The sequence below is a fragment of the Typopeltis vanoorti genome, chromosome 2 (genome assembly GCF_054136105.1).
Source record: "Typopeltis vanoorti isolate ZY-2024b chromosome 2, IOZ_Tvanoo_1.0, whole genome shotgun sequence".
Classification (NCBI taxonomy): Eukaryota; Metazoa; Arthropoda; class Arachnida; order Uropygi; family Thelyphonidae; genus Typopeltis; species Typopeltis vanoorti.
This window is the reverse complement of record NC_143550.1, coordinates 187,678,604-187,702,785: the sequence shown is the minus strand read 5'-3', so window position 1 is coordinate 187,702,785 and position 24,182 is coordinate 187,678,604. Positions and strand designations below refer to the sequence as shown.

General features: G+C 38.6%; 1 protein-coding gene across 1 annotated transcript in view; it reads right to left on the bottom strand.

The window, feature by feature from the left end:
* The window catches only part of Sec61beta (Sec61 translocon subunit beta), a 62,720-nt gene that overhangs the window by 12,999 nt on the left and 25,539 nt on the right, over window positions 1-24,182 (bottom strand). Inside the window, exon 2 of the mRNA XM_090409960.1 lies at window positions 14,079-14,173. Within this exon, the coding sequence (XP_090266086.1) occupies window positions 14,079-14,173 (95 nt within the window). The remainder of the gene's footprint in view (window positions 1-14,078; window positions 14,174-24,182) is intronic.

The window sequence follows — 24,182 nt, the reverse complement described above, 5'->3', positions numbered from 1 at the left end:
TGGCCACATGAGAAACAGCAAATACCAACTTCTACAAACTATTTTGGTAGGAAGAATTGATGGCAAAGGAACTAGAGGAAGAAAAAGAATATCATGGTTTGACAACATCAAGACATGGACAGGAAAGAGCAGTGCACAACTGCTCAGATTAGCACAAGACCGCAGTTTGTTCGCCAAGATTGTCGCTGATCTTCGATAGAAGATAGCACAATAAGAAGAAGAATTAATACTTCCTATATTTTGGTAATGTTACATTACCATCTTCAGGGAACAAAAAATAATGATATGTGCACACAGGCACTAACACAGAACAAATATGGCTGAAGACAACAACTGAAGTCGCTCCTAGAGTCCTAAAAGGTGCCACCTACTGGGCTAAATTGGGTAGTATTCTTGGCTGTTGGGCTGATGTTCTAAGAATGCAGCTTCCCATATTTGGGACAGTCTCATGCATCCAAATTTGTTGAGGTTTGGGGAATTTTTTAGAGCTGAGGCTGATTCTAGGAATAATCTATCATATTTAAACTTGCTGCGGTGTATTAAGGAGGCTTTCTTCCAGCGTATTTTATGGCGGGTGTCCAAAGCATGGGCAGCAAGTCCTGAGTGGCTTTATTGGTGGAAACGGATATAATCCTTATGTTCAGATATCCTGATATTATTTTTTTATTTTTCATATCACTATTTTTTTAAGTTCCCTGAAGATGGTAATGTAAGATTACCGAAATTATTATTATTATCAGATTAGAACAGCAAAAAGAAACTATTATAGCAACAAATTAACAACAACTCAGAATGACATAAAGGAAACCTGGCACCTTATTAATGCAATGCTGGACAATATACACAGAACCACTGCCTCAGAAACAATAAAACACAGCATTGCCTGGAACCCCAAATCCCTCAAACAGTCGGCAAACAACTTTAATCAGCACTTCAGGAACTCTGTCCAAAAACTACAAGAAACAACCTTTCCTCACACAAACGAACATTTTCCACTAGGTCCACGAGCAACCCAGTCGATGTGGTTCCCCACGGTAACAAAAGAAGAACTATCACTGGCAATTCAACAAATTAACCCTAACAAAGGATCGGGGATAGATAGAATCAGAGCAAAAGACATCAAGAAACACTCAACAAACCTACTTTTGTTGAGTGTTTCTAAATTACAGACCCATCGTCATGTTGTTTGTAATCAACCAAATCATGGAGCGCATCGTGCATCAGAAACTCTCCACATACGTTGAAAAATTTCAAATCACACCCAAAACACAATATGACTTTCAAAAAAATAAAGGAACAGCAACACTCCTGGAAGATTTCACAGACCTAATAAACGCTGCATTGGATAAAAACAGAATAACATTAGTGGTATTCATTGACCTAACAAAAGCATTTGACACACTAACATACAAAACCTTGTTAATGAAACTAACGCATATTGGAATTGGAGGTCGTCTACTCCAGTGGTTTAAAACATACATGAAAACAGAAAGCACACCACATGTATAGGATCAGCATACAGCAAAGAGGTACCGGTAACCTGTGGAGTACCACAATGTTAGATCCTGAATGGAGAACTTTACAAGTAAATTCTTTATTCAGGATTTAACATGATAAATGTTATAATTAAGGAGATACCTGCACATCAGCTAAATTATGAAAAATTCCTTTATGTTGTGATGTGTAGTCCATATGTGCCATATATTGAAATTTATTCTTGTATAACTGAAATGAGAAGCAGAGAATTTTGTGTCAGAATAGTAAGAATTATGTAAGGGAGTTGTTAAGTTATTTGTAAATCCCATTAATCTGTCTAGTACATTACGAAATTTCCAGAAAGATAATAAGTAGTAATCCGGAATAATCATGTATAATCTGTACGAGTTGAGTGTAGCGATGGAGGCTATACCTATGCGGAAAGTGACGTCAGAACGACTACCTGGAATGGGGTAACCTAACAGATTAGGGGAGTGTAGGATCACCCAAGTGATCCTACACTCCCCTAATCTGAACGATGGTGTTCGTGAATAAAAAACACAGCGAATAGAGGGCACCCAAAAGGGTGAATAAAAGACGATGCAAGGCATATTACAGGGCTTTTTTCTTCTTTGGTTCTTGGATTCGAGTTTTAGGAGGTTTGTCAGCAGATTCGTGAGAGAGCGGTGGGTCGACTACAGTGATGTCGGACGACGAAGGCCATTCTCGAAAACGGTTGAGGATTTCCAAGCGAAGCTGATCGTGTTATGATGGCCTATGCAGAATCCAGCCTTCGAATAAAGTCCCATCGAAGAGAACGTAGAAAATTTCCTGCATTCCTGCAGAGTGGTAGATATCACGCCACAGTCCAGAAATGATTCAAAGAAAAGCACAGTGCATCGCCAGGTGCAAAGATGGGCCAATAACTATACAGTAAGGTAATCCAGATCTACATGAGATGGCGGCATGAAATCTGAAAGGATCCGGTAATGTAAAGAATTTCATTCTATGTTAAAAATTGCTTAGAAAAATAAGAAGATTGTGTATACTGTAAACTAAGGACACTAATAGAGAACTTTTAGTGAGAATTTGATTGAATTAATTAAGACCACATGGAACAAAGAAGAATTGTTGATAGGCAGTATTTTGATTGAGAATGGCTAGGCTTGACTAATTGAATTTAGAATTAAGATGGTTATTGATAGAGTATTAATGAAAGTGTTCAATGCATGTTCTGTGAATAACTTGTGAAAGGAATTATATCCTAGTAGTGTTATGCTTACACTTAATCTTATCCTTTCATAATTGAAGGATTTAGCTTACTCAAATTCATTGTTGTGATTTAGTATGAACCTTAACTTAGAGTGAGTTTTGTTCTATTGAGTATTTGAATTTTCTTAACTGTAAATGTTTTATGCTTTTCCAATAAACATGTTTTGTATCTTATATCTGAGTTTATGCCCGATTACAAATTCAAACCACCACTACTTATGAAATAGAACCTTTTGGCAGGAAGGAATTTGATATTATTGCTTAAGTGAGATTCAGGTCACGACTGCTAACTGAATCTGCACAGCGCTAACATAAGATAAAAATAATTGTGTGTATCCCTTTAAAATTATTTACCTGAACAAGAGTCTCTTCTGTTATAGGATATTGACTGACGCAGCATAAAAATAAATTTTGCCAATATCCGAAAAGGAAATAGTACTGAATTAATATTTTAAGGTCACAACAGTAGATTAGAAAGTGGGCTATTTAGAGGTAGAACAAGGTATAATATAGAGAAAGTAACGACTTAACAGCAAGGAGCAGTCCTATCTCCCATTCTATTTAACATATACACACACACACAAGACATAAGCCACATTCCTCTAAAAAGTAAAATCTTCCAGTACGCAGACGACACAGCCATAGTATCCATTCACAACAACAACGCAAATATCGCTTACACAAATATGCAACACGACATCGATCAAATCACTAACTGGTTAACCGAAAATGGCATATATATAAACCCTGGAAAAACAAAGCTAATGATATTCAAAAACTCCCAAACCCTACCCATAGAAACTAAACATCTCACTATCTGACATTCATCCTCCTATACACAAAGCGCAGAACCTAATACCACAACCATCACACAGGTGAAAACAACACGCAATCTTGGACCTTCAATGCTGATCAAAGTTGGAATAGCCATACAAACTACCTACATACCAAGCTTAGGATAATAGCAAGCAAACTATACAGATTAAAAGACATTACCCCAACCCACATAAAAATACTAATCTATATAAAGCATTATGTGAAAACATTTTAAGATATGCATTCTGCGCAGACTACAGCCTTAACAGGTTACAATGGTTGCAAGATAAAATGATAAAACTGATATTCTGGGAACAACCCACACTTATGCAGGAAGCACGGACACAACACAAACTATTTAAGGTGAAACACTCATGACACTACACAGTGATGTTAAAACACATTACTACAGCCCAACTTATAGAGCAACCAGAACAACATATCACATAACAAGACCACACTCAACAAACTACATAACACATAAGTACAACTTAGCTTTCTCCACCTTTGCAACGAGTTGCCCTGGTGTGGTATCACCTTACCCTAGTCCTGAAGATACTTCAGGCGCAAACTTTGTTTGCTCACACTTGGATAAAGGATTAAACTAATTTTATTATACATAAGTACAACAATCACTATGGCAAAGCCACCCGAAACTTCTATGTGCCTGACATGATAAACAAACTGCCGTTCGACGACAGAAACCTAGGAATATACAGAGCTGAAACAGGCGCTATATAATTATAGCGAGAATGAAATTTAGAGAGCAATTCCTGTTTCTCCCCCCCCACACACACACGACCTATGACAAGCCCCCCCCCCCCCTCTCAAAAACCATCGCTACAAGAACACAAACTCACCATGTCTAAATCCAATCCAACAAACAGTAAAATCAACACCTGGCTTGCGACCAGTATAGAAACATAACCATGAAACCACCGTCATCTATTATCTTCTTCGGATAAACTCTGCTAAGCTTCGAGGAAGAAATCAGAAATGCCTCCCAAAGAAAGAATATAATACATTATACAGGGAAGAAAAAAAAACAAAAAAACTAAACCTGTTGTAAATATGTAATATTATGTGTTGTAAATATGCAATCAGAATATACAATCTTAATTTCAATAATAAAAAAAATAAAATAAAATAAATTATTAACTTGCAAGTTTCTGTTATTCACAATTGTAATGTGTTATAAATATTATATACACACACACGTATATATAATTATTACTGTATCTATGTATGCAATTTATCTGGGACATAATAAAATGTTTAAAAAAAAAAGATCCAACACTTTTTAGACTCGTGAACATAATATTCGATACTGCCATTATTCTACAACTAAAAACAGCAATAACTACGCCAATTTACAAACACGGTAAAAGAAATGATACTCAGAACTACAGACCAATAGCTACCCTTCCAGTCATTTCAAAAATTCTAGAAAAAATAACACACACACCAGACCAAAGAACTATTTACATAAGTACATCATCTCACAAAACCAATATGGCTTTTTCAGAAAACAAAAAGCACCATCACTTTATTAGAAGACATCGCCAACACACTAAACAAAGCTCTCGAGATAAACAAGTATGCATTCCTTATACTACTTGACTTAACCAAAGCATTTGATACACTTGAACATGAAATACTACTCACCGAACTATACTCAATAGGTATAAGAGGAACACTGCATACATTCAAGAACTACCTCTCAAACAGAACACAAGTAACAAAAATAGGTACATGTCACAGCAGGGGTATACAAATAAAACACGGTATTGCACAAGGTGACATATTATCACCCACTCTATTCAACATATACGTTAACGATGTTCATAACATGGCGATAAGAAGTCAAATATTTCAGTACACAGATGACACTGCACTACTAGCAATCCACACAGACATCAACACAGCTCTCTGCAAAGCACAAGACCTAAATGAAATCACAACATACTTCTACCAAAACGCAATTCTAATCAATGGCACCAAAACACAGATGTTGATAATACACAACCCAAGGATCATGCGCCCCTGCATCACTATCGATACACTGTTACACATACCGCTGCATTAACAACAAAAATACCCAATGTCCCAAAATCAAACCTGTAACACACGCAAAATACCTCGGTCTCTATATAGATTCCCACCTTAAATGGACAAAACATATAGAATACCTACATACCAAACTCCGGATCATCGTAGCAAAACACTTCCAAGTAAAAGACATTATTCCATCCAACATATAAAAACTCCTATATCACGGTATCTGCAAATCCCTACTCAGATACGGTATAACAGTCTATGTAAACACATCAAACAGCCACCTAACAAAATTAGATACATTACATAGGAAAATTGTGTCAACAATGATTTGGACACCTGACACGCAACCACCAATATCCGACCAGCACATGGCGACACACAGAATCCTGAGCATTAAAAACCTGAAACACTACATAACATTAACAAGGAATTATTTCAACATCACCTACCGAAACAACAGAGATACATATCGTACAACATGACCTACAACAACTCTCTACATCCCCACACCCTTCAACAACTCATACGGTTCTTTTGTGAGATCACATCAGATACCCACGCAACTCAACAACCTACCAAGAAAGTTAAAACGTAGATAACTACAGAACATTAAAAAACGAACTCTGGAAAAAATAACAACAAAGTTAAGAAACCATTAACACTAATATACACATCACAAATCACCAGCATCCAATGCCTACATACCATACATAAACAGTAACAACAACATAAATAGTAAAGGCTAAATCCCACTCTCTTCATAAAAGCTAACCCAAGCTTCGAAGTAGGTGGGATTAACTTGCCTCACTCATCTACATGTAATCCTTATAATCAAAGAATGCAGATTATGTAATAAAACAGTCAGTAAAGTATATACCAATAATGAAGATACTAATATTAAAAAAAAAAAAATTGCATATATGTAAATGGGTTGTATAATAATAAGCTATGATATTATTATTGGGGGAAAAAAAATCACTGTAATCTACATTTGTATTAAACAGAAAATGTAATAGTATACTTTATTGTATATAGGAAAATACTCTGTAAGATAAATAAAATGTTATCACAGATTTAAAAAAAAAAACAGACCTCCAGGGAGTCAGAGACTGATCGAGGGAGGCCACATACTACACACCAGCTATCATACTTATTCTTGAATTCATTCACACTGCTTGCACTCACAACATCCAATGGCAATCCATTCCAATCACACACCACCCTCTGAGAGAAAAATCTAGCCCTCACCCTTCTTTCTCAGTTTCCAAGGATGCCCTCTCATCCTTTCCCCACCTTCCATAAATTGAAAAATTCCATCAATTGAAATCCTGTATGACCCTTTCAGAAGTTTGTAATTAGAAATACAAACTTCTGAAAGGTTATATGATATCACCTCTCTTTCTCCTGTTTGCTAGTGTCTGCAGTCTACAAATTCTCAATCTGTCTTCATAATCAGTATTTCACAATCCTGATATCATTTTTAACAGTCTCTTGTTTCAGCATTGCAATTAGCTTTTGAGTTGTATTTGCAATCTTTGCCACATGGCCCCTAAACTTCAACTATCTATCTATTAACACTCCAAGATCCCTAGCCTCATCAGTCTCTTCTAGCCTAATCCCACCAATATAATACGACATTGGATATCTAATAATGCTAAAGTGAATGACTTTACATTTACTGCTTTATTTAATATTTAATTTAATATACATAATTTCCTGCTTTGTAGTTCAGCACGTAACCTTTCCTGAATGGCACATGCATGAACTTAGTCACTTCCCAAGTGAGTACCACATGATCACTGTCACCAACCGGAGGCAGAATAGTTACGTCTTTAAACTGAAACGCCCTCTGACACTATAATCAAATCTAACACTTTTGACCTCGAGTTCCCCCTGTCACATGCTGCTTGAGGAAGTTGTCCCGCAACAGCTCAACAAATGCATTTTCATTCTTCTCATGAGATTCTACTACTACCAATTATGATTACTGTTTTCGCACTCATCTTTTCTATTTAGTGATGTATTTCTTCATCACCAGCAACCGATCCACCAGGTCTGTAATCTAACATTCTTGTTAGGTTCCACCTCACACCAGATGGCTTCAAACTTACTGCCACATGAAATATTATTAGTAGTATTACTACATTCATAGGTCCCAAATCTAACTGGATTTAAGTCATCCAATATCATTAGCAGTACGCCCCCTCCTCTCCTATCCACTCAATCCTTCCTAAAAATACTGTACCCATGACACTTGATACCAGTTAGTAGGTCTGATTCTGATAGCCAGGTCTCACTAATTGCTACAATCTGAGGTCGCAACATAATGACTAAGGCAACTCAAAAGAAAGTGATTTTTAATCAGCGAATAGTACGTTTTTCTACGTTTGTGAGTGCTAAATTGTTTCTCTGAATACGAGTATACTTCAGTGGTTGTGTTTTGGAAGTAAGTTGCTGTCGCAATATAATATATTTTGGTTACCATTGGAATCTAATGCATTCGAATGCAAATAAATTTTTGCATTCATCCTTCCATTTCTGGATGCAAATATTTGCATCCAGAAAAGGAAGACAAAACGAAGCTAAGTTTTCATTACTGTATTTAGTTATATTTCATTTTATTTAATTATATTTAGTGTACTTAAATGTTTTGTTTTGCTTGTAATTGTTTGTACTTTTTTTTTCTTATTTATTTAACGGAATTTATTAATTGAATAATTATTAAAGATTACGCTACTCAGCAGTAAGGAATGATGGCGGATTCAGTTGCAGTCGCAAGTGGCGTATCACCAAGTCCTCCACCATTTAAGAACTCTATTATAAGCAATATCATAAGGGACTTTGTGGCATGCATTACTTGCGGCATGTATGCGTCTCGGGAATTGGATATGTGGCTTGCGAAAGAGAGCAGAGAGCATAAGTGCGCAAAATACAGGCAGTTGGAGGAAATAAGTGCATTAGAAATATCAATATCCAACCTTGTTACTCCAGGAACAGGGAATGAATGTAGGAAGACAAGTAGTGTGATAGGAGAGAATGAAAAATATATATATATGAATGGGAAAATAATAGTTGATAGTGTGGAAGGTGTGAGTGACTGTGAAAGTTTAGGAGATGGTTTTGTTTGGGAGAGTGAATTTAGATTAAGAGTGACCTGCAGAGGGAGATAGATGAGCTGAAAGAGAAGGTGGAATGTCTTGTGAATGAGAGTAAAGTATGAAAGATAAGATTAGGAGAATGGAAGAGATAAATGCAAGGCGAATCAGAGTAGCAGAGAGAGAGAATTTTGGGAGTGTTAGAAGAGAAAGGAAACAGTAGAAGAGAGGGAACGAGTGAGAGGTATTGGGGTGCTAGAAGAGGAGAGAATGGAAACAGCAGGAGATAGAGAATGAGAGAGATGTATGGGTGTGCTAGAAAAGGAGAGAATGGAAACAGTAGTAGGAGAGAGAGGTATGGAAATGCTGGAAGAGAGAATAGCAGTAGAGGAGAGTGAATGAGAGAGACCTATGGGAATGAAAGAAGAGGAGAGAATGGAAACAATAGGAGAGAGGGAATGGTAAGAGGTATAATGTATGGCTACTCAATGATTCATGATGTTCAAGATAGGATGCATGAGGAATGTTTGCCAGAAGGAACAATAGAAAGGGTGGCTAAGGCAATTAAGAGAGGTGAAAGGGTGGATGAGATGATTGTGATGGTAGAAACAAATGACTTGAGTGGTAATATAAGTTGCACAGAGAGAGATATGAGATTTTTGCTCAAGGCTGTACGGAAGAAGACAGAGAGAGGAAAAATAGTGTGTGTGTGTTGCCTAGGTATGATAATGACGAGCTGAGCAGAAGAGCAGTAATATTGAATGACATAATAGCTAGAATGTGTGACAAGAGAGGACTGGTATATGTGGATGTTTGGAGTGCGTTTGAGGAAAGAGAGGAATTGTATGCGAGAGACCGCTTACATTTGAATGAGGAAGGACGTACGCATCTGGAGAGATTGCTGTTCTGAACGAGTCAGTGTGTCCCAGGGAGGATGATAGCAGGGGTGGCCTCTTGTGGGAATCGCTTCGGAGAAGGGAGATGATATCAGGTAACACTAAGCCCAGTGGAGTCTACAGGGGATAATGCTGGGTATAGAAACAATGGATTTATATGCTTTATACTAACGCCAGGAGTATCCGGAATAAGGGAGAGGAATTAGTGGCGCAGATAGCATCAGCCTGGCCAAAAATTACTGGGATCAGTGAGATGTGGTTGACAGAAGAGGATACAATAACAGGAATAGAAGTCGCTGGGTACAGCATTTTTCGGCAGGATAGGAGGGGAAAGCGTCGTGGTGGGGTACTGCTTATGATAAGTGACGACCTATGTCCTCCAAGAGTGGAGGCTTTGGAAGGCAGTGAGACAAATGATTTTGAGAGCATATGGTGTGAGGTAGAGGTGGGCAAGACAGGATATTTAGTGGGGTGTTGCTACAGACCCAGGAGCACAGAGCATGGGGACCAGGAGATGTTTAGACAGTTGAGTTTGGCAAGTGCAAGAAGAGTGATTGTTATGGGAGATTTTAACTACAGTAGTATAAATTGGAGAGAGGAAGATGCATGTAGCAATAAGGGAATGGAATTTCTAGAATTCTTGAGAGACAAATGTCTTAGGCAACATGTAACAGAGGGAACAAGAGGATAAAGAGTTTTATCCTCTTGTTCCAAGTCAAAGACCATATCGTTTTGACTTGGAAAATGAATAGACATGCAGGAATATCAAAGAGACGGGAATTTATGTGGAATTATAAAGCAGGTGATTATAATAGTCTTAGACGTCAACTTCGGGAAGTTTCATGGAGGGAGGAATTGGAAGGCCGGGATATCAGTGCGTGGGAAATTGTGAAAGAATATTTGTTAGCAGCAATGGTAAGTTGTATACCACAAGTGAAGAAGAGAACACAATTAATATTGGATGACAAACAATATTAAACAGGAATTGCATGCAAAAAAGAGGCTATGGAAGAGATATAAGAAGAACAGGTGAAGAGAAGATGCATGAAGAATATAAGACACAGGCCAGAAGAGTGACCAGTGTGGTAAGGAAAGCGAAACTGGAATATGAGAGGAGATTGGCCCTAAGATCAAAAGAAAATCCTAGGGAATTTTTTAGCTATGTGGCCAGTAAGAGGAGAAATGACTGTGGAAGAATGATATTGTGGGATAAAAATGGGAATAGAGTGACTGATGCAGAGGACATAGTGGAATTGTTCAATGAACACTTTATTGGAGTATGTCATCCTAGAGGAGTCAGTTTTAATGCTAGAGGAATAGGGCAGGTTCAAGGTTTAGAGGTACAGGAGGAGAGTGCTTTTCAGATACTGAGTACTCTGGATGTCAGTAAAGCTGATGGTATTTCACGAGTTTTGAGAGAATATGCTAGGGAACTGACAGTGCCTTTAACCTGGCATTACAATGAAAGTCTGGCTGCGGGAAAAGTGCCCAGGGAATGGAAGGAAGGTAAGATAGTGCCATTGCATAAGGGTGGTAACATACTGGAAGTGTCTAATTATAGGCCAGTTTGTGTGTCATCAGTAGTTGTTAAGATCTTGGAGAAAGTAGTGAGGGACCGTATACAGCTTTGGGCAGATGAGGGTAATGTTATCTGTGAGAGTCAACATGGATTTGTGAAAGGGCGCTCTTGTTTTAGCAATATGCTAGCCTTTTATAATAAAGTTACAAGAACATTAGATGAGGGAAAGGCATATACTGCAATTTTCTTAGACTTAGCGAAGGCATTTGACAGGGTGCCACATGATAAGCTGATGTTTAAGTTGCAGCACATGGGTCTGGATGTCAGATTGGTCAACTGGATTCAGGATTGGCTGTCTGATAGGTATCAGAGAGTTGTGTATGGTGGAGCAGTTTCAAGGAGGCAGAGGGTTACAAGTGGGGGTCCCACAGGGCTTAGTACTAGGACCTATATTGTTTAACCTTTATATCAATGACATTGCCAATGGATTGCAAGGGGATATTCAGTTGTTAGCAGATGATGCGAAGCCTGGGAAGGGTTATCAGTAATAGTGCAGAAGTGATAGCTCTGCAAGAGGATTTGAATAAGCTAGATAGATGGGCAAATGAATGGGGGTCAATTTAATGCAGCAAAATGTAAGGTCTTGAGGTTTGGGAAACCGATGGGATGCTGCATACTCTATGGAAGGAGTTATACTAGACGAAGTAGGGGAGACGAGAGATCTGGGGTTGATGATTGATAGAAACCTGAAGTTTAGGGGACATATTGCAAAGGTGGTGAAGGTCATACAGAGGATTGCTGCAATTATGAGAAGGACACTGACCTGCAGAGGGTTATCATTCGGTTGTATAAGTCTCTGATCAGGCCACACTTGGACTATTGTTCTCAGATTTGGTCCCCAGAATTTGAAGGAGATAAATTAACTGTGAAATGTGGAACCCATAATGTGAACTAAATTATGGGTAAATATCAAGAATAGTGATCGGAGCTTGCTCCACTTTTGCTATGAGTTGCCTCAGCTTGCACTTCCTTAAGGGTCAGTTGCTGCTATCCAGGTATTTGCTTACGCTTGGAATCGCCGAACTTTATATAATTTCTATATTTGGCATGAAACTCTTGAGTTTCTTATTCGGCTAAGAAACAATACGGGATGTAATATCCCTTAACTTAAACAAATTATAAGGGATATTTTTATGAGTTGCTAGAGTAGGAAAATGATTACAATTTTTAGCCTGTTATCTGACTTTCCAACAATCTTAATTTATTACAAAGAGCTTTGACATTTCCATGCATTTAATGAACCAATTGTCCTTATTTTTGCAATTTAAGATTCCGTTTGTTTAGGTATCCGGTGACATCTGCAGGGAATGCTAAATCACACACCCACTCATCTTTTACTTGGTTAATTGTGTTTCCTTTTATGTCCATAAAATCTGCAATGTCTTGTCTCAGATCATAAAATCATTTTAACATTTTACCTTTACTCATACACAATAACAAGACATCTTCATAATCCGAAAATAGGTCTGCCAAATAATCCTTAAATTGGCGGTGATTAAGTGCACATGATTTAATAAATTTAATACTGGCTACTACAACTTCCATAACATTTGTGAATTTAATCGATTTTGCACACAGATTTTGTTGGTGGATAATGCAGTGAAAATTTGTTAAATTTTCCGGAATTTCTGGGTATCCATTGCTCTTTCATGAACTATGCCAATAAATCCCTTCTGTGCACCAACCATTGCAGGGGTTCCATCAGTGCATGTGCCAGATAGTGAACTCCATTTAAGCCCAAATCTCTCGAAGACTGTGTTGACTGTTTCAAATATATCTTCACCAGTAGTTGTTCCTTTTAAAGGCTGAAGCACCAATAATTCTTCTGTGATGTTGAAATCCGCATCAACTACTCGAATAAATATTGATAGTTGTGCTGTATCGGAGGCATCGGTGCTATCATTCAAAGCAATTGAAAATGCTTCTAATCTAGCAATCTTCTCTTTTAAACTTTTTTTGATATCAGCCATAATTTCTGTCCTTCTGACAACAGTATGTCTCGACAAAAGAATATTCTCAAAGTCTTTTTTCTTTTCAGGACATATTATACTTGCAACATCCAGCAGACATTCTTTGATAAATTCTCCTTCACCAAATGACTTAGAATGCTTAGCGATGTTTTCGCTTACCACAAAGCTGTGGTGCTGCATTCTTTGCTTGTTGAACATTTGCTGCTGGGTATCCAAATTCTTCTTTGACTTCTGTATTTCATCTTTTCGTAGTTGTCCATCAATTTCTGGGTAATCCACGTCTCGAAGTAAAGTGTCTCTTCAAGTTGTATTCTTTATTGATGGATACGGATTTTTTGCACAGCAAACATACAGGCAAACCTTTATTTAGAATAAAATAATAATCCTCTGTCCAGTTGTCTTGAAATTGACGATTCTCTGCATCTACTTTTTTTTTTGCAATAACCCCTGACATTGTTCCAAATTTATAAGCGATATTCAGAACTGTCAAACAAGACTGTCTTCTACACCGCAGGCACTGAACAAAGCACAACACCTACGCAAGTACCGAACTGACATGTTGTGACACGTTTACACATGCTGCAAAACAAAGTGAGAAAGAGATCTTGGTTGGAGAAAACATGGTGTGTTTTGCACAAGTCATATGATGTCAGCTTAATGTGAGTTAGTAGAACACGCCATGTTTTCTCCCACCATGAATCAGACAAACTTCGCTGAAATAGATTAGGGCCAGATCAAAAGAAGTAGAGGGCCAGATCTGGCCTGTGGGTTGCCCATATGTGCTCTAAATCAAACATGGCACCGATTCAAGATTCTAGTATATAAGCAAGGTGATGGTCTCACCATGCAATGAACATCACCTTACAACTTCAAGATAAAGTTACTGTCCAGCTCTGAGAATCATGATTATGCTTACCTCTGTTTCACAGTACTGCCACTTGCAGAACGTGGTGCTAGGGACTTGGGTGATCGGCTACCTGCCCCTACATTAGTTGAACTTGGAGATGCTGGCTGAAATTGGAACAATACATATAAGAGTCAGTTATTAAAAATATATCAAAGGGGATCTATCCTTGAATTAAGCAAATTACAAAGAAGTATTCAGATTAACACAATTTGTTATGAAATGGATAACAAGAAGCTGAAAAATTTAAACCAGTGAAGGATCATAACTTTGTAAGAAAAGTATTAAATAGTGATTTTTACAAATTTAATCTATACCAATATATATCATGTATATATACTGGATATATCTATCTATATATAATCTGATCATTTCATCAGCGGATGTAAATGTGAGACGGATTTCACCATTTCCTCCAGTTGGTGAAAGTGATCATGAAGCACAACGCAAAACAGACAGCAAAGGCAGGCTCTTAAAACGTGCATATGATTGGTGCGGTATTAACAAAAGATCGCGCAACTGAAAGATAAAAGCATAGCTGACAATTGAGTTGAAATGCCAACTCTCTTCAACCGAATTCCATATGTGAAACTGCCATAACATTCATTATATATATATTACTTAGCTTTAACACTTTTACAAATTTTAACACGTTCGGTTGAATTTTATTGCTGCCTTGGGAAATCGAACTCGCACACATCTAATTAATAACAACAGTTTTTAGTTAGATACTGTGTTTGCCCATGCAACATATGGTTTTGTTTCAGTCTATACAGCATAGTTTCTGTATGAGGGGACATGTGATTCATTAATTAGTGTTTTTATCCCAGTTGTATCTAATTGCACTATTTGTTGAGAAATATATTACACAGACTCCTCATACCTTATTCACTGGCATAATAAAAGTACTCGTTTTTATTGCCTCTGCAGTATAGTGGCTGTTAGGGAGGACGTTGTTTACCACTGCAAGGGAGTTACAATCTCCCCACATGAACTTGTTTAAGCTTTTTTTCATGTGTGAAGTATATGTGAAACTTTTATTGGTAACAGAAAACTAGCTTGGATGACAGTGATAATATAAAACGAGTTTTGATATGTATATAAAGTCAACATCAACAGTCCCTGATTACGAACACATGATGAAAGGGACAGGAAGATTTGGAGCTTCCCTGGAGAGCATTCAAAGTAAATACAATTAACCACTTGTTGAAAGTTTATTTTTCACTTGGTTAGAATATAATAAATTTAGTTTAATCCTTTATCCAAGTGTGAGCAAACAAAGTTTGCACAACACCAGGACGACTACTTGCAAAGGTGGAGCAAGCTACTAACACTCCTATCTCAGTATCTCCGTATCTGTGAAGAGACCTCAATAAAGGTCGAAACTAGTCTGGGTAGTGGCCCTTCCCTTAATGCATAACATTAGACATATCCGCAAGGAGATGTGTTTTGCATTATGGGAGATACTGGGATAGGAATGTTAGTAGCTTGCTCCACCTTTGCAAGGAGTCGTCCTGGTGTTGCACCACCTTACCCCAGTCCTGAATATACTTTCAGGCGCAAACTTTGTTTGCTCACACTTGGATAAAGGATTAAACTAAATTTATTATATACAATTAACCACTGCTTTGAAATGAAACATGAATAAGCAATATTTACTAATATTCATTAAGCGCCGAAATACACAGGAAGCAAAGTTTGTGAACCAACACCAATGTGTGAATTTTCCATTAAAATATAAAAAATAACAAAAAAGAAATAATAAATAATAAAAGTTAAATACGTTTCTTTTAAAATAAAAAAATCTACTTAGTCTTAAAACATTTAAAATTTGTTTTCATTATTTCACGGCCCCCCCTCAACAAAACCTATGGCCCCCAAGGGGGCCGCGGCCCACAGTTTGGGAAGCGCTGGTGTAGAGGACATAGGAAAGGATGGCTTAATCATGAGTGAGCAGGAGGTATTTGAGGAAATAAAATAACCTTATGTCAATAAGGTGATAGGATTTGATGACATATCAATACGCATCTTAAGGTAATACTCCAGGGAACTGGCAGTAGTATTGGCATGCCTGTTTAATAAAAGTCTTACAACAGCACAGGTTCCAAGGAAGTAGAAAGAAGGTAAAATTGTTCCACTTCATATACGGTGGTGTAGCTTCAAATTATAGGCTAGTCTGTATATCTGGAGTTGTGAAGGTACAAGAGAGAGAGAGATTGGTGAGAAGTAGGATACAGAAATGGATGGATAACAGTGGTATTCTCTGTGGTTATGAGCACTGGTTTGTTAAAGGAGAGATCATGTTTCACTAACTTACTTATGTATTATAACAAGGTGACAAATACCTTGAACAGGGGAGATGCATATACAATGATGTATTTAGATTTTGCAAAGGCGTCTGATAGACTGCCACATGAAAAGCTTTTAAATAAATTGAAACAGATGGGATTGAATAACAGACTTCTGAGTTGGATCAGTGACTGACTCTCAGATAGGTATCCGAAAGTTGTATATGTGGGTGCAGTATCCCTTAAGAGAAAGTCACTAGTGGTGTGCCGCAGGGGTCAGTTTTGGGGGCCATTGTTGCTCAATTTGTATATTAATGATATTGGGATGGGTTTAACTAGTGATATGCAGCTGTTTGCAAAACTGGGAAGATCAATGCAGAGTCAAGCAGATGTCATGGCCATACAAGAGGACTTTGAATAAGCAGGTAAGTGGCACTGTCAGTCCAATGTTGCAAAGTGTAAGGTTTTCAGATTCAGTAAGAACGAAGGGATGCAAAGTATACACTTGGTGGGAATCTTTAATGAAGGTAGAGTAGATGATAGATCTCGGAGGATGGTGGACAAGGACCTGAAATTCAGGGACCACATTGCACAAGTTGTGAAGACGTCAAATCGGATAATGACAATGATGGAGAGGACCCCGACATGCAGAAAGAGAGAGGTTATGATGCCATTGTATAAGGCCTCATATAGATTATTGTGCACAGATTTGGTTGTCTGGTTTTCATTGTGCCGAGGATATGTTGGAAAGGGTCCAGAGAAGATTCACAAAAGGTGGTCAGTGGTCTTTGCAATGCAAAGTATGAGAACAGATTGAGAGAATGTGCAGAGTCTTATGAATAGAAGGAAGGGGGGGGTATGATTGAGACATATCAGATAGTCATTGGTTGTTATCGGATTGACATAGAAGAGATTTTTTATAGAATGGGAGAGGGGTAAAGCAAGAGGCCATTGCTGGAAACTGTATAAGGAGGGTGTGAGCAGAGGAGTAGGTTCTTTGCAAGGAGAGTGGTTGGTAAGTGAAATGCATTGCCTGAGTGTGTTGTGGGTGTAGACACATTAAATCAGTTTAAAGCATGGTTAGATGACCATTTTGTGCAATAGTGTGTACCTTCCATGATGAGTCTCCGACTCCATGGAGGTCAAATGTTAATAATAATAATAAAATACAACTAGCTCTCTCTAGCACAACTGAATAAATTGAAAAGTATCTTATACCCATAAAAGCCTAATGAAAACCTATAACGTCAATATTGGAATATACCACGAGTTGGCATAATAACTACAAAAATGGAGGAAATCACATTAAAACTTATTTATTGTAGAATTTTTCTGCTGCACTGTCATACGCATCTTCGGTACAAGATTACAGAATGGTAATCAAACAATAACAGACAATTCTAAAAGGCATCACCTTAGTAGCTAATGTAAGATAGACGATTATTGACCATTTTTAGTTAACTAAATACACACCTACAGGCCCGGCCGGTGGCGTGTGCAATATACACAGGCACCTAAAAGATGTCAAAAAATATGAGAAGAGTTTAAACGAACAACAAATGGTACATATAATTATGAATGTACGTAGTCTTCCATTCAAACCCCTTCAGATCTTCCCGGAAACGAACAAATAAATTCTGAAATTGTATCCTGGACCCGATTATATCACTGTAATTTCTGATTAAAATTTACAAAAAAATACCTAAAATAGTTCTTTATTTTTTGGTGTATCATAAATCAACTTATGATTAATTGTTGAGTTCAGTGTAAGGGCCATATCCTAATTTTAATCGGATTGGCTGCATGTGGTACGGCCCTAAAAGTCGGCTTACTACTGATAACTCATTCTTCTCGACATTCCAGCCTGTTATATTAGCAGGCTGTTAGGGCAGCATCAGCGACACAAAATAATCGCTGAACTCTCGAGTCCAATGAGAAACATTCTTGTAAAATTCTCTTATCTATTTTCGTTGAATCTTCAAAATTAATTTATTTATTAATGCAAAATTAATGTAAAGAATATTTGAATAAATCTCTTAACTTTATATTATTATTTTATCATCATGCGTATCAAGGATTATGGCCCAGCATGGCCTGTTCCGGCCTTAGAAGTCATCGCTGAATCGTTTAAGTGGACATCCTGATTTTCTTTTTACTAATGGCTTACTATTTTATATTATTTTGAAAATTTATATAAATATAAATTTTCAAAATAACTATATTACTAAACAGTCAAAACTACTTCTGACTGTTTAGTAATATATGCATTTTTTGATGCTTGTGTTTGCATTCCTAACATGTTACCAACAGTCAGATATTGGCCCACCAATAACATTGAACTAGGAGTGCCTTATGTTGTCTTCATACGATAGAAGTAAAGAAAATATTTTGAACTTTGTTTGACACATTAAGCCTTTAACTCCGTCTGTTAAGTCGAATCTTGTAATATTTGCATCAGCTACAACTCAGGGGCTCACTTTAGTGAGTATGGATGTGGCAAACCTGAGGTATCTGATGCTGGACCATGCCTTACTTCATGTATTATACACCTGTTACATTATCTGTAGACTGGTCCTTCCTCTTCCTCCCATGCTTCTTTCTTTCTTCTCTTCTTGCTCCTTTCCCCGAATGCTATTAAAGTATTCGAGGGGAATCTTTCCTATTTTGCTGTGTCATTTCGTCTTGTGCTAACAGGACATTATCAAACACCGTAACATGATCAGGCCATCAAAAAATGTTCATACCGCATCGTCCGTCACGCAGGTTACCAAGAGACACATTCAGGTTTTAGGCAGAGGGACCCATTCAAAAATATGTTACAGTCTCCCTTAGACACCACTCCTCAGCACTCTGCTAGAGGAAACTCCATCAATGGGCCTGCTACCCGTTTGTGGAGGTGTTCAGGGGCTGCGCAAAGAAATGGTTCTGCAAAAGGACGGAAATGGCAATGACACCAGACTATGGCTTTAGGCAACTGGAACATCTCTCTGATAGGGAAGGAACTGGACGTGGTTGAGGAAACCAAGCACTACTGGCTAGACTTAGTCGGGCTTTCTTCGACCAAGACGAGAGGCTCTGGAACTGTTGACCTGGATAAGGGGTGGAAGCTCTACTACTCTGGTGTGTGTAAGCCCGACAATGTCTGCTCAGGCGGGTGTGGGGATACTCGCAAGCCCCAGCTGTCAGACTGTGTTGCTGAGTGGATCCCATTGGGGGGACGGGTATGTGTGTGTTAAGGCTTCAGATGAAAAACCATGATTTGGCTGTGGTGCAAGCCTATGCACCTAATCTGCCTTCCTAGAGGATGTGGATGCTGCTTTTGACAGGGTAGCAGACATGGAATCAGTCCTGTTAATGGGTGACTTCAATGCACATGTTGGAACAGATGATCAGACATGGAGAGGTGTGGTTGGGAGGAAGGCGCCCCTGACCTTAACGCGAATGGATTGAAATTATTGGACTTCTGCTGTACTAACAGCTTGTCCATAACGAATACTTTCTTCCAGCACCGAGAAGTCCATAAGTATACCTGGTACAGGGATACACTAGAACAAAGGTCTCTGATTGACTTCTTCATAGTCTCAGCAGACCTATTTTCCTCAGTGTTGGACGTTCGTGTGAGAAGAGAGGCAGAACTGTCAACTGACCACCACCTTGCGTGTGCACTCTACGGCTTCAGAAACCAGATGCGACCATCAACGCTAGTAGGCCTAAGCAGCTATACCGCATGAAATGGGAGGCATTGGAAAATGAGGCTGTGAGGAAGAATTTTGCAGATGACATTTCCTCCAGGTTCAAAGATATTCCCAAGCATACTGCAGATGTTGAGGAGGAGTGGAAGCTGTTCAGAACAGCTGTCACTGCCTCTGCACTCTCATGCTGTGGCAGAAAGCAGCTCAGCATGGAAACAGGTAGTGAGAAAAGGACACCTTGGTGGAACCAAGATATCCAAAAAACTGTCCAGGCAAAAAAGGAGTCCTACCTAACATGGCTTAGGGTCAGGTCACCTGAGATGCGTTTGCAGTATGCTGAGGCAGTCAAGACAGCAAAGCAGAAGGCTTGGGAATCCTTTGGAGAAAGATTAGACTCATCCTATGCAAATGTAAACAAAGTATTCTGGCAGACCATCCACCACCTTCAAGGGAGGAAATTGTGCACAGCAAGTGCAATTAAGGGCTCTGATGGTGAACTTTTAACAACCGAGACGGATATCCTCCACAGATGGAGGGAATACTTTGAGAGCCTTCTTAACCCGAGTGGCCCAGCAGTTGTGGACATCCAAGAGGTGCAGATCGGGGCAATGACTAGTCTCACAGCAGAAGATGTCCATTTAGCAATAAAATTGCTAAAATCGGGCAAGGCTGCTGGCGATGATGAAATTCTGCCTGAAATGCTAAAAGCCTCAAATTGAGACTGTGTTCTCTGGCTGACTTGAGTGTGCCAGGCTGCTTGGATATCTAATGGGTGAGCACCAAAGCAATGGCAGACAGACACAATAATACCAGTCTTCGAGAAGGGAGACCAGAAGGATTGCAGTAACTATCGTGGCATCTCTCTGCTCAGCCTGCCTGGGAAAGTGTATGCTAGGTGGTGCTTGGAAAGACGGTGCAGGAGCATAGTTGAGTCAAAGTTCCAGAAAGAACAATGTGGCTTTCGTCCTGGTAGAAGCACAACTGACCAAACCTTCACTTTAAGGCAAGTCTTTGAGAAATCTTGGGAATATGCCAAGAATGTCTATACATGTTTTGTGGACTTGGAGAAGGCATATGACCGGGTTCCTCGGGATAAGCTTTGGCAAGTAGTACAGGAGTATGGGATGGCCAACTATTAGCTGCCATCAAGTCCCTGTATGAATGCCCAGCTTTGTGTCAGGGTAAACAGCACAAAGTCTGGACCTTTCACAGTCTCCATTGGCTTCCGCCAAGGGAGTGTTCTGTCACCCCTCCTTTTCATAATATTTATGGACTGGATTGATAGGCACAGCCGATGCAATGAGTGTGTCAGAATTGGAAGATGTAGTATTGGATGTCTGCTTTTTGCAGATGACCTAGTTATGCTTAGCTCTTCCAGAGATGACCTCCAGCAGACCCTGGATAGATTTGTAGCTATTTGTGCAGATGCCGGAATGAAGATCAGTGGTGCCAAAACTGAAACATTTGTGGTCTCAAGACAACCATCCCAGTGCACTCTACATGTAAGTGGAGTCCCAATGAGGCAGGTGGAGAAGTTTAAAAACCTTGGGTCCATATTCACAAATGATGGAAAATGGGACGTAGAGCTATATACTCGAATTGGCTTAGCAAGCTCAATATTGCGAGAGCTTGACCGTTCGGTAGTATTGAAGCAGGAGTTAAGCCAGAAGGCAAAGCTGGCCGTCTTCAATACAGTGTCCCCGTCCTCACCTATGGTCATGAGATTTGGGTAATGACCGAAAGAATGTAGACACGAATCCAAGCAGCTGAAATGAGGTTCCTTCGAGGGGTTGCAGGGCTGACAAGACTCGACAGAGTCAGAAGCTCTGCAGTTCAGGGAACCCTCAATACTCAACCGCTGCTTCTCCGCGTTCAGAGATCACAGTTACGTTGGTACGGGCACCTGGTCAGAATGCAACAAGAGAGGCTCCCTTAGCAGGCCCTCTTTGCCAAGCCAGAGGGTGGGCAGCCACGTGGAAGGCCAAGGACTCGCTGGTTAGATTATATCCAAAACCTTGGGTGGACACGTTTGGGAATCCCACCAGAACACCTGAGCTTGGTGGCAGAGGATTGTGACCATTGGTGGAAGTTACTCTTGCAGCTGTTGCCCCCACAACCCAATCTATGTACGTATAACTTGAAAAAATTTGTATAAGCAAGACTAATACGTAGGTAACATTATACTGTAAAGCAGTTTTCATTTCCTGTTTGTTTTATTCACACTTCATTCAAAAAAGACTTTTTTGGAAAGGCGCCGAATATTAATCACACACAAGAAAAATACTATGCGCCGGTCCTGCACACATGCACAAATTTAAGAAAGATTAGCAGATTTAATTCTTAGAAGTCATCGTTGAATCGTTTAAGAGGACGTTCTAATTTTCTTTTTGCTATATTATTTTGAAAATTTATATAACTTGAAAAAATTTGTATAAGCAAGACTAATATGTAGTTAACATTATACTGTAAAGCGGTTTTCATTTGTTGTTCATTTCCTGTTCGTTTTATTCACACTTTATTCAAAAAAAAAACATTTTTGGAAAGTTGACAAATATTAATCGCACAAACAAGAAAAATACTATGCGGCAGTCCTGCACAAATTTAAGAAAGATTAGCAGACTTAATATTCCATAAAAGGATAGACATAAACCATCGAATCTGTTTAAGTTAGGCCAATGGGGTAAACGACTTACAAAAAACGTCTTGTTCCAATGAACTATGTTTAGTGCAGATAGCATGCTCATCAAGTCCAGACAGTTCAGGCTCATATTTAATACAAGATGTGTTTTTATTCATTTCGAAAAACACATCTGGTTTATCTATAATAAGATAAGCAACAAGAGTAAGGAATCTGGTAGATGCCTTGAAAACCTAGATGGAAGCTTCTCTTCAGAAGTAAGAATGGTGCTTTTTCTGATGGGACAAAAGGCAACAAAAATAGTAGATTTAAAACTTCCACAATGCATTCAGAAATGGTTTACACATAAAGGAAAGAAATTAGTGATGTCTTCTATTGGAAGAGGCAGAGATGCCATAACTGTTACACGCTTTTTTGATGAAAGAATCCTTACAACCATTTGATAAAAATGGTGGATTTAATATGCTGTAATTCTTTATGTAAAAGTTCATCAGAAGAACATGTAATTATCGAGTTACCATTGAACATGACTATAATGAGTGGAATTTTATTTTTTTTAAATTTGTAATAATTCAGTCTTTGAAATAAACAGGCTGCAAAGAATGCCATTCACAAACAAAAGGAAGACATATGGATAAGAGAATATGGTACTAAAAAGTGGGGACTGACTTCAAGGCTACATTGCGACTGATTGGTGAATTTAGCTCTCTTGTAAAATTGGTAAACTTATCTGTTCCATTGTGTATTTCCCATAGAAAATTAGTGTTTATTATTATTACATAATACCTTACACTTTGCCACATTAAACTGACATCCATTCTCCTTTGCCCAGACTGCCCATCTATCCAAATCATCCTGCAAAATTTTAACATCTGTATTAACTATTGCTCTAACCAACATTGCATCATCAGCAAACAACTGAACAGTTTCTCTCAGATCCTTTCCTATAGTAATGTACAAAATAAACAGCAGCAGCCCCCAAACAGAGTCCTGTGGTAAGCCACCAGCCACAGGCTTTTTTCTGGATTCTACTCCTGAATAAACTACTTTTTGATATCTCTCCAACCACTCTCTTAGCTCCCTCACCAATTCTATATCCATCTCGATGTGCTGCAGTTTATTAATTAGAATTCCATGTGGTATCCTGTCAAAAGCATTTGCAAATTCCAGCAGTATCACTGTAAACCCATTACCTTTATCCAACTCAGCTGTCACTGCATTATAAAAGGCAAGCAAGTTAACGAAGTGCAATCTACCCTTCCCAAAACCATGTCGCCCATACAGTATTCCATTTCCATCTATCCATTCCTGTATTTTGCAGTTGAACAACTTCTCCAGTACCTTGACAACTCCAGATATGCTAATCAGTCAATAATTTGCTACATCAGTCTTGGAGCGTTCTTTAAGCAAGGGAACTATTCCCCCCCCCCTCCCCTGCAGAATTAACACAGAGCTGAGACAGATTAAACAATGTGGTCAAAGGCACCGACAATTCCCT